This window comes from Momordica charantia (genome assembly GCF_013281855.1).
Source record: "Momordica charantia cultivar OHB3-1 chromosome 6 unlocalized genomic scaffold, Mcharantia_2.0 BLBB01000006.1, whole genome shotgun sequence".
In the NCBI taxonomy this organism is placed as follows: Eukaryota; Viridiplantae; Streptophyta; class Magnoliopsida; order Cucurbitales; family Cucurbitaceae; genus Momordica; species Momordica charantia.
This window is the reverse complement of record NW_028275164.1, coordinates 33,391,537-33,409,448: the sequence shown is the minus strand read 5'-3', so window position 1 is coordinate 33,409,448 and position 17,912 is coordinate 33,391,537. Positions and strand designations below refer to the sequence as shown.

Here is a 17,912-nt window from a genome sequence, read left to right as displayed (position 1 = left end):
TCTTTGAACCAACCGAGATTGAACCAAACCAACCCACCAGCTGTCCCTTTAATTTGCACACGTGAACTAGTCATATCTAAATCGTAATCAATTTCAAAATATAGGGACTAAATCTTATTTCAGAGACCAAATGTATTTTTTAACCTAAAAATAAAAAGTAAATCCACAAACAACAAACAGAATCCGAAATTCAAACAAGCGGTTTCCAGAGTGTTATCTAATGTGGGCACATTGCCTCTACCAACTTACATTTGCTTTGAATCGCATAGAGGACACTCGGTTAAAACCACTCAAGGATTGACATGTATAACGTACAGCTTTAGGTGAAGAATGCATCACCAATATATTCTGATTAGACTTGGGAATTAAGAGTCAGTTCGAAACACATGTAGAGGTGAAAAATAAATACACAAATAGTTTATTCTACATCGCCAACACAATCCCTGCAAAATCATCTAAGTTCAGCACCAGATTCTACAACCTAACGTACCCCCACAAACTAACGTCACATATATTACAACTATAAAAATGTGACTGAAATGCCAAAAAATTAAACCACTGTTTTATGCTGTGTCACATCAGTGTTGTATTTCTCTTCCATAAACTTCTTGGCGCAATCATTTTTTGTGTTGAAAGGCGGAAGATGTTGCTCACTGAGGGTACTGGAGAATCACACCGATCCTTAAACTTATGACCAATCAAGTAAATTCATATATAAGCAAGAGAACTGCGATCTAGATCAGGCTGTGGGCGGCCACGGGTTGGAGTTGGAGGTCTCTGAATGTTAAGTTCCTGAAAGAACAAAAACAAGGTTGCTGCTCAACAAAATCCATGCTCCGCCAGTACTTGGCTTCTTGTACATTTAAATTCAAAGGGTTCTCTACCTGCATCCAAGTGTCGTCTATGATGCGTTCCGGAGATGTCTCTGGTGACTGGAGGGGAGGTGGCAATGGATGAATCAACTTTGGAACCACCACCAATCCCCTCCCAATAACCAATATGGCACCAGCATTGTTTGCAGTTCCTGCAGACCGAATCAGATAGGTCCAGTAACATTACAATGCAGGACCATTAACGGTAGAAATGGAACGGATAAATTACCAATCTAGTTCTAAAATGTTGATGATGCTTGAAGAAGCTTCACTTAGGTATTTGAACTTTCTATTTAAATTTTAATAATTCATTTTCATTAACATCTCTATTGTGTTGTCATGAAACTTAAAGTAGGTACCTATTTGATCCCTATAGTTTCAAAATGGACACTTTTGGTCCTCAACGTTTGTAAAATGGTTCTAATAGTTCCTAACATACTTTGACCGTTAGTTTGTTGACTAAGGTTGAGATAACATGGAAGATTTGACCAAATATAATAATTTAATGATATTTTTGAGACTAGACTTTTCATTTCCTACCTTCTCCTTCCTCTCTCCTCCTCCCATACTTTGGCAAACTGCCGCCGCCTCCCACCGCTGTTTCCTCACTGATGCCCGCCGTTTTGCTCCTTTTCAGGCGACCACCCTTGCCATCTTCGAGACTTCTCTTCCAGATCTTTAAAGAGGAAGTTCCTCCTCCTCTTTACTTTTCATTCTTCTTCATGTGAAGAGGAGCCAGATCTGGACGACAGCGAAGGTTATTGCCTGAAGAGGAGTGGGATGGCAGGTGGCGGTTCTCCAGAGAAGGGACGAAGGAGGAGAAGAGAGGAAGGAGGGAGGAAGAAGAAAGAGGGAAAGAGATGAAAAATCTAGTCATAATAAAAATATTATTATATTATTATATTTTTCCAAATCAACAATACCACTTAACTACCACATCATCTTAACGTTAGTCAAATTACGGTCAAAGTATGTTAGGGACCATTTAGAATAATCTTACAAACTTCAGAGACCAAAAGTATCTATTTGAAACTTTAGTAACTAAATAGGATACTTACTCCAAACTTCAGAAACCAAAAGTATATTTTATCCTTATTTAAATGTTAACATAACACATTGATTATTGACTAGACTAACAAATTATGATTTGGTACGACATGAACAAGGGGATAGGTTAACTAAATAAAATAATAGCAGACATAAAAAATCCAATTTCAAATTAGTCTAGCCTGCCTAGGATTGAGCTAGCTTACTCCCTTGTGCCAATGTTGTTCCAAATCACAAGTTGTTAGTTCAAAATTAACATGTCAGGTTAATATTTGAGTAATAACGTTAACATGTTAAAATTAAAATAAAGACTTTAAAGATGTAATTGAAACTTTAAATTGAAGGACTAAATAAACACAACTATTAAAGTTTATCCAACATTAAATTTGTAACTTAACCAAAAAGAATCTATAAGTTTTACTTACCACAATAGTTAGTGGCAGAGAATAGAGTGATTAATTGTCCCTGAGCAAATCGTTCAAATCCGTCCATGACACATTCGTGGGCTCTTATTATGAGCTGTAATTTATTTTTCTTGCAGAATTCCGTAACGCGATCGGGCTGCAAGAGCACATATAAAATAAAATAATGCTAAATTCAAACTGTCGGTTCACAGGCCCAACTCCTTATGTTGTGTTAGCGAATTAGAACATCTTTTGCCATACAAAGATTTTTTTTCCGTGTTAATTTCTTATGAGACCGTCTTTTATTAAAATAGAGAAAATCACCAAAGCAAGAGCTATGAGAAAGGAAAAAAGTATGAAACAAATAGGTGTCCATAATGAAGATTAAAAAAAACAGCTCTAATGGTTGGGAACAAAAAACAAAGGCCCAAGACCTCTCTATACCCTTAAAATTTCTTGTTCTTCTATTAAATGTTTCAAAGAAAAGAAAGTGGGCTCTAAAGGCAAGCAAATAAAAAAGCACCTCACAATTCTTACTATAAGCCAAACTCACACAGTAATTATCTAAACATTTACTCCAATTTTTCGTTGAAATAACATTTTTAACAAGAAACGAATTTTTCATTGATAAATTTAAAGAAACAAAAATTGTTCAAAGATACAAACCCCCAAAGGGGTGAAATGAGGGGTAAGGAAGAAGGGTGAAAAAATAAAAGAAAGAAACAACTAAAACAAACTTAGTATAGAGAATAAAAGAAATCTAAACATTACACAAAAAAGCCTCCCAATTAGAACAAATCATGGGAGGGGAATAGTTTGCAAAGAGATTGGAGAGAGCACAGAAGCTTTTGAACTTAGCCATAGTGAAGCATTTGAAATAACATAAGAATGTGATTCAAATAATTAGACTCGATTTGATAACCATTTTACATTTTTGGTTTTTTTTATTTTTTATTTTCTGTTATATATATATATATATATATATATATATATATATTATAAGAAACAATTTCATTGACGTATGAAATAACAAAAGGGGACCCCAAAAACCAATGGAGTTACAAGAAACTTCTCCAATTTGGGGAGTCGAGGTGTTGGGGCCGAGGAATCTTCGTTTGGGTATAGAGATCCTCGTAGGAAAAATTACCTATCTAGTAATTAATTTCAATTAAAAATTTTAAAAGAGTAAGAAATATATGTAAATTATATCTAATTTACATGAAAAAATTGGTCAATATTTTTATGCACAATGTAGTAAAAAAGTTCGTATAAAATATATTAATTATTAAGAGAAAAGAAATGAGGACGAGGTTAGTGCAGGCAAGGGAATGCATTCCCCTTCGTTGTCCTAGAAAAAAATTTGAGGGAAAACTTCCTCTGATTACCATCCTCGATCTCAACACATGAAAAATTTTGTCATACCTGATGGAGAGGCATAGAAATAAAAGTTTAGAAAGATAGAGACTTTTTAGAGAGAGATTTTAAAGAGTTAAGTGAGTGAGAGGTATGTTAGAGATAATATTAGTCAGAAAAGAGAAATTTTAAGGAGAGAAAAGTTAGAGACAAGAAGAAAAATTTTAGAGGATAAAGTTGAGAGCAAAGATACGTTAGAGAAAGAAAGCAAAATTAGAAAGAGAGAAAAATCGTGAAAGAAATCTTAAAGAGAAAAAATTTAGACAGAAAAGTTAGAGATGTATTTAGTGCACGAAAAATAAATTAGAAAGAAAAAAAAAATTATAGTTAGAGAATTTTTTTTTTTTTTAATTAGATGGAGTAAAGGCAGAGATACACAGTTTAGACAAAAGTAAATTAGAAAGCTAAGAAAAGCCTGAGGGAAAATTTTTAGAAAAGGAAAAGTTATAGAGAGGGAAGTTTTAGTGAAAAAAGTTTAGAGAGAAAAGTTTGAGAAAATATTCAATTTTTAGAGAGATATATGTTAAATAGAACTTAATTCTAGTGATGAGAATCTTAGAGGGAGAAAGTTAAACTTTTTAAAGAGACAAACTCAAAGAGTCAAAAATTTTATAGAAATTTGTTGGAGAGAAATGTCGAAGAGGAAAAAAATCAGCATTAGAAGAAACAATGAGATTTTAAAAAATATAAATCTGTTATCAAAACTAATTTTTTGGTTTTTGAAATTTACTAAGAATTTCAAAATCATTTTTAAAAAACAGAAACATAAAATAAAAGTGGTTATTTAAGACGTCCGTTTTTAAAAAACTAAAAACCAAAAACTAAAAATAAAAAACAAAATATTTTTCAAATGACCTCAGATACTCCGTTTGTTTTGAGTACAACAAGTGGAGGTGGAGAGATTCGAACTCATGACCTCTTGATTAGAGACAGTTGCCAATTACCGTTGAGGTAACCTCATATTGGCTAGATACTCTGTTTATAAAACATACTAACAAAAAACCAAGACCAAGAAGAATTAATCCTCCGATGCAACTAGTCATGAGATTTTAATCTTCCAAACTAGGTAAAGAATCAAAAGTTCAAACACAATCCTTAGAACTTAAAGAATGTATTAGTACAACCTATGGAACAGGACATATCCTGTTCAAGAAACAAGGTCATAAGCTCAAATGCAATCTTACAATAAAAATAAACCAATCATAAAAGGGAAAGCAAGGAGGATAGACAACAGCTTCCGTGTTAAACATGACCAAGGTAAAAATTATAAGAAATGAAGCCCCCTGATGAATAAAGGATAGGAAAACTGCACTCAACTTTTGTGAAATAAAAGATGTAGATGAGAGGAAAAAATGAGCAAAATGAACAAAGGAGACCAATGTCAATCCAAAAATCCTCCCTAAATCACACAAGTCTCATCCTGAATGAATAAAAAAGACCTCAAATTTAGGAATCCCCCTAGTGAGTTCTCCACTAACGTTTCCTCTGTGATTGGTCCTCTATCAAACTAACTTGTTTATTGAGTACAATCTTCTCTTACTTTTCTCTCTCGTGTGCTCGCACACCGCTGGTGCTGTCTACCATATTTTTCTCCACCCGCCATAAAATTATGTAATGCTCTGATGCCAAAATGTGATGAATCCAGTGTTTTCAAGGCGCAAGGCGCACTTCAAGGCGACAAGCCCTTTGATCGCCCCAAGGCGAGAGGCGATAAAAAGGCGAGGCCTGAGTGAAGCGAGGCACACTGAATAAAATATTTAATAAATAATATTTATTAATAATTTAGATGTAAAATAAATAAATATTCAATAAAATGTGAAAATTAAAATATATATATATATATATTCAAATAAAAATTAATTTAAATAATTGAGAAAAATAAAAATATTCAGATTAAAGAAAAAAGAAGCAGAGAGAAAATTGTATTTAAAATAAATGGTAAATAAATAGTTCAATAATGCTAAAGAATTAAATAGAAATAGTTGTATTTATGGGAAACTGTATTTATAATAAATAGCTGTGTTTATGGGAAACAAGCACATAGAAAAATGTGTTGCCTTCAAACTTTTCAAACTTTTCTTTCTTTAGTACTGCCCTCATTTTTTTCTTCTTCTCGTACTCTACAAAAAAAGAAAAGCTCTTCTCCTCCTCAAGCTTTTCTTCTTCAACATGCTCTGCCTCAAATTTTCTTCTTCCTTCAACTCTACCATCTCTATTATCTCCCTTCTTATCTCCTACAATTCTACTTTTCTCCTCTCTTCATCTTCTTCTTTTTTAAACTTTTCGTTCTCTTTTTGTTTATTTTCGTTATGAGGTGGATTTTTATTGAGTTAAACTGATTTAAAAAAATAAATAAATAAATAAAAAAGTTTGATGTGCCCGCCCCTTCAACCAAGCGCTCGCCTCGCCATAAGGCGAGGGCGCGCCAAGGAGCAGTGAGGCGCACCAAGGCGAGCGCCCGGTTGAAGGCGGTCGCCCTGGCACCACTCAAGGCTCACTCAGGCGAAATCGCCTCGCCCCTCGCCTTAGGCGCTTGCCTGGGTGCGCCTCGAAAACACTGGATGAATCATAATTTTTTTAAAGTAGCTGCCCTCCAATTAGCGTGGCAGGTATCATCAATATAAGTCAGTTTACAGTCTTAACCGACTGCTAACTTGCCAACCGATAGGAATAACCTAGGAAGCATTGACACTCCATTTTAGGTGGAGTGTCCTTATCGGACACCGATAAGTCCGGACACGCTTCGGACACATGGCGTGTCCAATTTTTTTTTTTAAATTACGGACACGCCCCGAACATGCGGGGACACATTCGGACACTTGGGGCGGGACACTAAACACGGCGCAACAGGCGTGGGCCCAAATTTTTTTGAATAAAAAAATTGAAAAACAAAAGAAAACTTAAAAAAAGACAAAACCCTAAATTGTTCTCTTCTTTTTTTTTTTTTGCCTTCCTCCTGCCTTCCACACCAAGTCAACAAAACCCTACCATCCTCTCGCAGTGGACCTAGTGGTGATCAAGATGAAGACATTGTGGAAGTTTGAGATGAGAAGATAAAAATTTTAGTTTTTTCTTGTATGAAAGACCGATTTTACTTCTTTTTAAATTTGAAGTGTAAGTTGGATAATAGATTTTGTAATGTTAAGTACATTTTTATTTGTTTTGTTCAATTTATGCAAAAGTATTACTATAATCAATTCATATGCATATATTATCTTTTAAAAAAAAAAAAAAAAGTAATGTATCCCCAACGTGTCTGTGTCCTATAATTTTATAAATTAGCGTATTGCCGTGTCCATGTCGTGTCTGTGTCCGTGCTTCTTAGGGAATAGCAGAACACTAACAACTAGCTAAGGCTCGGCTCAGTGACCTAACAAGCTAGGTAACATCTTCTTGAACTTATAGCTCAACACAAATCGAGAATATGGTTTACATCATCTCTTCCCTATCTCTGATCCTTGCATTCATGAAAAGTTCATATAGAAAAGCACACTCAAATCTTATGTGTATATATGTAGCAAAAGATAACTAGCATACCCCGAAGGTGACAAGACCGGGCCCCCTAGCATTTGGTCTCAGACCCTCAACACTATCATTTTCCGTTGGATCAGACCTGCAAACAGACCCAATAATCCACAATCGGAAGGAAACAACAAAGAGGAAGTACAAAGAATTTAAATATACCAGAGCAGATCCATCAAAATAATAGATCCTGCATCCATTGTAATGGGTCTTTCAAGCTTCTCTATTTGTTCAACCGTGTGTATTGATCGCCCTATGCCTCCATGCATGCAGATAATTTTCTTTTCAATCAGTGCAGCAAGTGGAAGGTAGTTGAATAGTTGATTGAAGCGTGTCCAAGCCCAAATTCCATCACTCTCTCCCTACAGACACCTACGTTATTGGCTCTAATTAACTTTAAGTGATATTAAAATTGTAAATACATATCCATTCCTACCATTCTCTCTATGCATTCAAGACGAAAACCAAATAGCGCATTTATATCAGCAGCCTCATGGTTTCCACGTATTAAGTGAACATTATCAGGGTATTCAATCTGCAAATTCATGACCAGCTCAATATACAGTTATAACTTATAAGAGTGACATAACAAATAAATAACAAATGTTAAAATACAATCTTGCCTTGAGAGCGAGAAGCAAAGTTATAGTCTCCAAGCTATGCTGTCCTCGGTCAACATAATCTCCCAAAAACAAGTAATCAATGTACCTATTTTTAAGATGATCAATTCGTAAAGGGAATCAAGATGATAGCTGACAAGTTCAAACTATTTAGTGCTGTGATTATAAGAGATCTGATAGGTTCAGGTGGCATATATCAAAGATTACTTGAACAGCACAATAACCTGTACTTCGACAAATAGGGGGAAGCTTCACTGAACACAGTGATCTCTAAAATTCAAGTGATTGCAAAATAATATTTATTATGAAACAACCACCAATAATCTAAGTACCCAACAGGTTTAAACACCTAATCTCTGAAATTTAAACTAAATGCAAGATGAAGGAACCAACAGGTTTAACATTTGCATGGTCAATGTCAAACACCAGAAATCCAAGCAACTTTTTACCATAATTCAATCCCATGAACCTTCTCTAACTCAGGAAAATGCAGAGATCATACATCATCAGTTCAATATTGACTACGGGTTCAGCAACAGAACTACTTGCTACATTCACAATGAGCAACCGGTTCTTTCATTTATGTATTTATCTGAATATACGAATAAATGTATTAATAATTCAGAAAAAGGGGAAGGAAGAACAAAGAGACTACAGAGAGAAACTGCAACCTAAAGTGGTCACGAACCTGACCTACATTCAACATCCTTATTGTACATTCTCTTCTTTGTTTAAAGAATGATTTTATTGATAGATGAAATGAAAAAAACAAAAAAATATCCACACAACAAAGAATGGCAAAAGGCTTCCTAATCAGTGTTAGCGCACTTTTCAGCTACGTTTATACATTGTTATAGCTTCTTTTTTTTCCAAAACAATTTCATTCATTGTATGAAACTATGGAAGAGGAGAATCCTTCCCAGTCCAAGACAGGTACATACAACCTCACCAATTGGACAAAAGTATAGAAAAACTGTCATGATGGACGACCAAAAATAACTATAGATTAAAAAAGAAAAACTGTCAGGGATCAATGGAAAATCAATTCAAGATTAAAAACAACATTAAGAATAAGATGTAACCTAAACACCAACTTCTAAAAACTAAAAGACAAGTGCAGAGCTCGTATAGCGAAGATGCTAAAGATTTCAAGTTGATTCAAAATAAAAATTACCACCTGGATGCTATTGTAGGAAGAAAGGAGTTGTAATGCAATCTCAATTGCCTATACTCACGTTATATCTCCAGCTGTGGAGGGAAATCCATACTCATCAAAAAGCCTCATCAAATCACCAAATTGTCCGTGAAGATCACCGAATACTTTAACTGGAGCTTTAAGCTGTAGAACTGTCGGTTCATGCATAAATATCTGCTCAGCAGCATAACAAAGCTCGCCGACTTCATAGGAATCAAGAAAAAACCTCCTATTGGCTGGGGCTTTCCAATTCCGAGGTCTAAGTAAAATCGAAATGACCTGCAAAAAAATTAAAGAAAAATAACAACATACAGATATGAAAATAAAATTAAAAAAAGCCTGAAATGGTTTATATGACATAGAACAAAATCAAAAAGTTATTGTTCATGGGTCAAGCAAACACGGGCAAACATACAAGGCTATACAAAATCCACCAACTAAGATGCAGGCAACAAGAGAATGTATAAGAAATGAGCAAGTAAAAGCTCTCAACAATCCATCTTTCCAATTTCATTATCAGTGAGAAGTTTGTTTCTTGTTAAAAAATAAAAATAAAAACCCTCAACAATCCTCCTAGAATTTACAAAGCTTGGTTGAAAGCTTACTGGAAATCCAAAAGTCTAAAGAAGATTAATATCTTAATATGGATTCTGCAAAATGGTGGTTTGAATACAGTTGAAAGACTTTGAATAAAACTGCCTGCGATTATCCTACAGCCATCAATACGTGCACTTTGTATGAAGACCAAGATCACATTTTTCTGTTTGCCCAAAGACACTGGCAATATCTGTTTCAGAACTTCAATATCATTTGGGAACTGGACAATCATGCTAAGGATGGGATGCTTCAACTTCTCTGTGGTATCAAATTGAAACAAACCAAAGTTGATATGGCTACATATGTTTAACGCAATTATTTCAAAGTTATGGTTGGAAAGAAATCAAAGGATATTTGAAGACAAATTTTTGGAGTGGAGTAAAAGCATGGATGTAGCTCAATATAAAGCTGTTTCTTGGTGTTCTTTATCTTCGTTGTATAGTAATTGCTCTTCACAGCATATCAAGAACAATAGGAGATTTTCTTTGTTATATTATATATTGGGGGTTTTGGATCTGTGCTCCTAATTACACTTATTTTCTCGTTTTTTCTTGTTATTGAATTTCAATTATCAATGAAAAGATTGCTTCATTTAGAAAACCTCTAAAATAAGGAATAAATCAGTTTTCATATGCTGCTTCGATAAACCTTCTTGTGCAAGCCCTGAGGAGATTTCTGCCTGGTGAACTTCTTGGTTGGATATGACAAGTCGTTCGATGGAATCATTCTTCTGCTCTCGTTTTCAAATTGATCTAAAGACAATTGCCTCACCATTCCACCCAGGTTACCCATAGCCTCTTTAGCTACTACAACCTGGAGCAAGCAAATAAATAACATCAGAGCAAGAACGTAAAAAAGTCATAAAATGTTAACAATTTCACAGAGAACACACAGCTCTTGGATGCAACCGGACATCAGCCTCGTAGTCACTACCATCTGAAGTTGTTTCAGCAGCTCGTGAGTTGTCATCTGAAACAGATGTGTCTTCAGCAGAAGCAGCCTGAACCGCATGCCAAACAGCATTAGCAGCCTCAGCTTCAGCAGCAGAAGCCTCCCTCAATTTCTCCATAGAACTTTTATCCATACCGAAAGAGATTACATAAAATATTTTCACCAAACTGAACATACTAAGAGCAAGGGTGAGAAAAGATGTTCAGAATAATACCTCATGCCTCCAGCGGAAGGATTCTCCAGTTCACCATCAGAGGATGGTAATGTCGTAGATGAACTTGTATTAGATTGATTGACTTTGGAACTTGTTATAAGAGATGCTCTCTCGGATGTTATTGCAGGAGAATTGATATCAGACTGAAAAGATGAATTTTCTGCAACCAAGAAATCATCTAGCAGCATATCTGCAAAACAATATCTTTATGACAGTGAAAAAAGATGGAACAAGAAACTAATTCATTACTTCAAATGTAGGTCAAACATAAGATCCAGATAAAATTAGTTAGAAGTTGCAAGTATCTAACATCTGAAACACAGGTTTGTGGAAAGAAAATCAAAGTACAACTTACAGAGTGCAAGTGTGCCTCGTGTATAACCACCAGATTACATTGCTGCTTTCTCATACAAAACTCCAAAATACAGGGTGTCAGCATGCAAGTATAACAACTTCTCTTAACATTTTCTTACCCCCTCTAAGACCACCATAAATGTAAATTCGGACACCAACCGATGCAGCTGCATGCCGACAGCGACGCATAAGCTCCAAAGAGGGATCGTAATCAGGGTGACCCTTGTTCGCACGTGATGAAGTTACCAGCCCATTTCTATCCAACCATACTCCAGCAGCAGTGTCCAATACTATTAAATGCAATGAAAACAAATAAACACGGCATAAATAGATATATAATGCAGTTACAGAACAATAACTGTCACCCTGTAATAGCAAAGAGTACCTGCAATAGCTGCTTCACCTTCTATTGCACGTCCACCCCTAAGAACACCTCCTGTAACGTGCAGTCGTGCACCAACAAAAACCTAATAACACACAGGCCAAATAGAAAAATTCAGATGGTCACATGGTTTGAGCACCCAAAATGAAACTAGCCGCCCCCAAGGGAGGGGTGGAGTGGAAGAAGTAAGCAACAAAAACATGATCTGAAATCCACAAGCAAAGTTGAACAAGTACAAAGAACCTCATAATCATGCATCAAATTCAGCACAAAACCTAATATTGTAAGAACTGAAACTTTTAACCACTAGTTTGTAGAATTAGTCGGTCACTTACTGCAGCATGTTGATACCTAGGTGATGGAGATACCCCAGGAGCAAGGGTCCACTCCCACTGACCATTTCTATGCATCAGCAACCCATATGCATCAGCTAATGGCTGGAAAGAACAATACACATGATAATTGCGAGGAGAAGTCTCAATAAAGAAATATTTCTCATAACAAATTGCCAAAGGTCTTGACAAGACGACGAGCCAATGGAAAATTTCAGGTCCTCAAGCAAAACACGGGTCGTAACTAAGGATGCTCTCTACTCTCTTGTCCAAGGTTTCAGCCTCGTTGACATTTCAGGATTCAAGATAAATAAGTGTTCAATACTGGATTACCGTGAAAAATATTTCATTTGCAATAGAAATCTAAGAAGCACGAATATAGATATGAGACATAGATATGCCACGACAGCAACACGGTGAGACATTATTTTCTAAAAATCTAGTACACGGACACGACAATAACACATTTATTAAAATATACCATTTTTTTAAGTATATATCATTTTTATACTAGAAGGAAACTCAAAGTCAATAAGCTTATGCATTTTTATACTTAAAAGTCAATAAGCTTATGCATCTTTATGCTTAAAGTGATATATTTTCCTCTCAAAATTTATTATTTTGTCCTATATTACTATTTATGTCAATTTCTTATGCTTAACAAGTGTTCATACACGTCTAACAAGTGTCGAATCCATACTCACTTTGTACAACTAGTATGTGACACACCTCTAGTGAGCTAACAAGTGCCCGATACGTGCCTGATAAGTGTTGGAGTGTCGGAGTGTCCTAAACACGTTATCCAAACTGAATTGTCCATAAGGAAATCAATAGTTGTTGTATTGAAAGCAAGCCCTATTGTATTTGATATGAGAATGAGGGTTTTTAATTGAAGATATAGAAAGAAATTCTTTGTTGCCCCTTAATTCTTGTCCGTTAGCTTGGTCTGAAAACTCATTCATTTGGTTCATGCACAGTCCAATTCAAGAGCATTTTTCAAACAAGTTAGAACGATTTTGGTACTTGCAAACTCAAAAATTTAGATCCAACTTTATAAATTATGTTGAATGTGTCATTTGGCTCATTTCTAGAGGGAGAAATAGTGTTGTCGTCCCTTTTGGGCACAACAAAAGTGGTTGGTTGACATTGTGGGATATGTTGAGAGCACGATTGACCCGAACTTAGAGAGGAACAATAGACTGTTTAGGGGGGTGGAGAGGTCGGAGGATTATGTTTGGGAACTTATTAGATATAATACGTCTTTATGGGGTTTGGTCACTAACGCCTCTTGTAATTATCAATTAGGCATCATTCTTTTGGATTGGAGTCCTTTTCTGCAGGGGCTGTCTTCTTGTATGCCCGTGTTGTTCTTTTGTAACTATTTTTATTTTTCTCAATGGAAGAAGCATTGTTTCTCATAAAAAAAAACGATTGACCCGAAGCAAAAGGAATATTAGTTCAGATGAAGCAAAGGTTTCTTCAAAGAATCATTCTAGATTTTCTTACACAGACATAATCAAAGGAAATGGAAAGAAGGTACTAGCAGTTGCTAAGCCAAATCCTAAGCTAATTGAGGATAACACCAGAGGAAAAGAAAATATTGAAGTGGTGAATTTAAGGAGAAAATTACAGAATGATTCGTTATTTCCAGAACACACTTATAAGAAAAAGAAAAATGTAAGATTTGGAGGCATCAATGGAACGCTCTCTCTCTTCTCTCTCTTTTCAGGTCTTTCGTCTTTCAATCCTACCTAAGTTCGAGTTCTTTTGAAATTTCCTCAGTGGTCTTTTCAGTTCTATTAGAGAGATTTAATTGTCATTCGTCATGTTTTCAAGTAGCTGCTATGTGAAAGATAGGTATTTTTTCATTAGACGATCTAACGAAGGATTTATGTTAGAGGAAAAAAGAAAGAATCACCGCTTTGAGATTTTTTTTTTTTTCCTGGAATCAATTGCAATGGATTGAAGAGGTTATTGTGGATTTAATCTAATATCCGTTAAAAGTTCATTTCTTCAAGGTCAAGGAAATTTCTAAACCAATTTGGTTGGAGTTTTGAATGTGCAACCTTCTCTAATATAGGTAGTAGAAGAAGTATCGTGATTCCTGCAGGTGAGGTTGGCTTGTATTTTGGGAAATGATTAGAGAAGCATTGATGATTAATGACAGGAATACAGAGAAGGATGACAAAGTTAGACCTTACAATGCTGAAGTTCAAAGAGAAAAAGCTCCAGGATGTTCTTATTTACAGCAACTCTTCTTCTACGGTCCAAATCTTTCTCCAAAAGCCTGTTTATTATGATCCAATGTGGTTATAGCCTTAATCTACAATAAGTTATAACCAAGTTGATCTTAAACTTGAACCCATCCTTGAATCTAACTCGAAGAAACAGTACTAATCAAAGAAGAAGACGAGCTTCAAATTACCTTGAAGAACCGAAGAAATTGAAAACCTACCAGAGGAGAGAGAAGAGAGCATTCCTAACTCCCCTCAGTGATGGTGATTCAGGGTGGGGAATTTCTTCACTTTTTACTAATTAGAGAAGTTTTATATAACTCATTTGGATTGGGGAGGTTTTCCCTCATTTTGTAATTTCGTACATCAGTGAAATTGTTTCTTATAAAAAAAATAAAAATTAAAAAAAAATCATAACCATCAAAGTTGATCGACAATATTTTCCATCTATTCTATTTAAAATACTAACCAAAATGACCCTAATTAAAGAAACTTCATATAAAGAATATTGTAAATTTTTTTTATATCCGTGAGTATCCAGAGCGTGCACCTCGACTAATCTAACGAGACAACCGCTTGACCCTACTACATTTGGTTGCCAAGGTAAATCGTAGGATATTAAATCCTAGGTAGGTGGCTATATAACTTGAATTCATTCCTTCTAAACTCTTTACAATCTTTACTATTTACATCGATCCTTATTGACCACTAGGTCAACCCATTATGGTTTAATCAAAGAACATTGTATTATGCAAACTGACAAACAAGAAAGATGACCAGAAGCCCTCCTTGAATAAAATTATAGGTTATTTGTAACAGTTATTTAGTTTGAATATAGATTGAAGGGGATAAGAAATAGTATACACATAACACTTATTTAAGAAAGGAAAGAAGAAAGTCTTCCGTTGTCAACAAACTACATGGTATCAAATACTACATGCCATGTAAAAGTTCATGAACATAAGCATCTAGTTCTTGTTTAGAATGAATGTCTATGTTAGATAATATCTACTAGAAAAGGGTTGATCATACTGCGCCTGAAGAGTCTCTTCCCCCACAAAGCAAAAACATGCCATCTGATCGTGCACTGGCCGTTGCATACCTATAAAAAAAGGGTGGGACACTGTAACTTCCCAAAATTTATAAAGATAGAGAACGCTGGAAATTTTATTCAGTGGTACACAGATAGCAAACTAACATTCTAGCAGATGGCCTATCACCTTCCGGGTTCAACCTCTGCCAGGCATATGGTTTCTGGGCAGTATCAAGAGCCCAAGCATCAGAAAGAACTCTTTTTCCTGATAAAGAACATAAAAAGTATCAAATAACCTTTTTTGTTAATTACCCAGGAGTCGGTGGCCCTTTGGCCTTTATGCCCCTATACCTGGGGTATGCGCACTATCTCCATACCCGTGCATATGCAAGGGATACGTTTGGTGGAGTTGCGTTTCATGTGCTTTGAATCCAAGACCTCAAAGATATTCCTTGAGGCCCCAAGCCACCAAGTTATCTCTCAGGGACAAAGTATCAAATAACCTTTATCTACCCAATTATCATAAATTGGCCTCAATTTAATAGATGAGAACACAACTATATTATGGCAAGATTTATAAACATTGAGAAAATCACAAGCACTTCATACTTCAAATCAATCCTACCACAAAGGAGGAAACGCAATTGGAAAAATATTTATATGCATCGATGCACACACAGATCTATAAGTACATAGAATGGCTTTTGTGCCTTTTCATTTCAGACTTGTCTTTTTGTCATTTTGTGTGGCCCCACTCCAACAAAAGTTGGTTTTCATTAAAAAGTATATAGATTGGGATTTCCTTGTTCTTGAAATTTAATTAATCCCTGGTATTTCAAACCAAGCATTAAAATAGATGCAAAGTCCAATAAAATAATAAACATATAACCAACTGTTCACTTGCACCTACCATCATTGCCGCTAACAGTCACCAGATATCTTTGAGCAACCAAGTCCATCACATGGCCATAGCGAGGTCCGGGTCCCTGTCCTTGTACCACCACTCTATATTCACATTTTTAGATAAGTTCCATTCCAAGGTTTCCCCTGCATCATAAGTACAAAGATCCGGAACTAACTTTACCTGTGCCACTTGAATTTATCATTTGTTAAATCAAGCACATAGAGATCGTCAGTGGAATGCCCAGCCGGACCAATGCCTCCCTAACCAAATAAACATAAACTCGTTAATACAAATATCGCTGTGAGAAACCATACAAGGAAGCCTCCAAAATTTTCAATTTTTGCCAACATTTTTTATCCAGTCACCTGGAAAACAACCATGGTACCAACTGCCGCTGCAGCATGTGCAGCCCTTGGTGACGGTGGCTCGCCAGCAGGTCTGATTCTAATATCCAAACATCCAAGCAATAACAGTAAGCACATCCAGATCAACTTCACAAGTGGAAGAACTGAAATACGTGTCACACACGTATATAAAGTAATACCTGGTCCATTTCCTGGTGAGAACATCATAGGAGTGCACGGAATTGGTCACACCCGCCAATCCTTCATGAATGCAATAGAATTATCACAAAACCAATTTAAGAATTCAAAAGTAGAGCCCACCTCGCGGTAAACTCATGTAATTACAATCGGCTATCTTCTTGTTCAAATAGGTACAAACGTAACGACAAACACTCAAAGCAGAAATAAAAATGATTAATTGGAGTAGAGAAGGTTGGAAGGCAACTTACTGATTCCAGGAGCAGCAGATGCGGCTCCACCCTCGATGGCTGTGGCGCCGCCGAAGAGAATGAGACGAGGGCCGCAGGATTTAGTGGCAGCAACGGCAGTAAGGGTGTGACCGCAGCGAGGCCCAGGAGCGTCGTCGTCGATATCCCAATATGTCTCCAGTGCCCGATAAGACGGAGCCGGGTACAGCCATGGTTTCGAACCCATTCTATAACCAGGCCGCCCCGAGTAGAAGTTTTAGATCTAACAAACGAAACCTAGCCAGAGACGATCGGAAGTTCCCAATTTCCAGAAAAATATATGAGAAAGGTGGAATCCAAGCAGTAGTGGTGGGTCCCGAGCCAGACTCCGGACCCTCGTTCCTAAATCTGCTTGTTTGGTTTTGTTTTTGTAATGAAGTAAAAAGAGGGTTTTGCGGGGGGCTTCGAGATCTTTGACTTCCGACCTTCAATTTCGAAATGGGTCTTCGACATTATCTGCTGAATCTCTTGGTTTTACTTCTACAACTTTCTTTCTTTTTTCTCTTTCTTTTTAGCAAATTTCTATTGTCCTTAAATTTTCAATTTTAAAAATCAAATCCTCAAACTTTCATAATTAAAAAAGTTTGGATCCCTAAATTACCAATGTTAAAGTTAATTTCACGAATAATTCATACATACCGGCCAATGTGAAGTTTGAACTTATTCCTTATACCTATAAACTTTCAATTATAAAAATTAAATTTTCGAGAAGGTGTTGTCAAGATAAAAATAAAAAAAATAGAGTAGGAAATATGAGTGAGATAATAAAATATATCAAATTTTTTAAGTTTAAGGCTTTAATTTTTACCCTCCATAGTTCAAGGGTTCTAATATTTTCATTTTATGAAAGTTGTGAGAGTTTAATTTTTGCAATCGAAAGTTTAGAGATGTAATTTGTGCAATTTCTTTTTTTTTTTTTTTGGAGTGGAAATTAGGAGGTGTAAATTGTGAAGTGCAGAGAGATAAATGATGTAACAACGAGAGACAGTCAGAATGGAAGTATGTATAAAAGCCATCTCGTGCCCAC

General features: G+C 35.8%; 1 protein-coding gene across 1 annotated transcript; it reads right to left on the bottom strand.

Moving 5' to 3' along the window:
* Window positions 1-312: 312 nt before the first annotated feature.
* Window positions 313-17,295, bottom strand: LOC111022708 (serine/threonine-protein phosphatase BSL1). Its single transcript, XM_022299925.2, has 21 exons — window positions 16,868-17,295; window positions 16,619-16,679; window positions 16,440-16,518; window positions 16,255-16,334; window positions 16,081-16,175; window positions 15,336-15,435; window positions 15,170-15,239; window positions 11,907-12,008; window positions 11,575-11,656; window positions 11,309-11,479; window positions 10,836-11,025; window positions 10,563-10,743; window positions 10,319-10,483; window positions 9,114-9,352; window positions 7,882-7,966; window positions 7,695-7,793; window positions 7,421-7,620; window positions 7,274-7,349; window positions 2,345-2,480; window positions 885-1,024; window positions 313-792 (listed from the first exon to the last, which is right to left on the bottom strand). The coding sequence occupies exons 1-21, from the start codon at window positions 17,070-17,072 to the stop codon at window positions 709-711; spliced, it is 2,640 nt and encodes an 879-aa protein (XP_022155617.1). The 5' UTR covers window positions 17,073-17,295; the 3' UTR covers window positions 313-708.
* Between the last annotated feature and the right edge of the window lie 617 nt (window positions 17,296-17,912).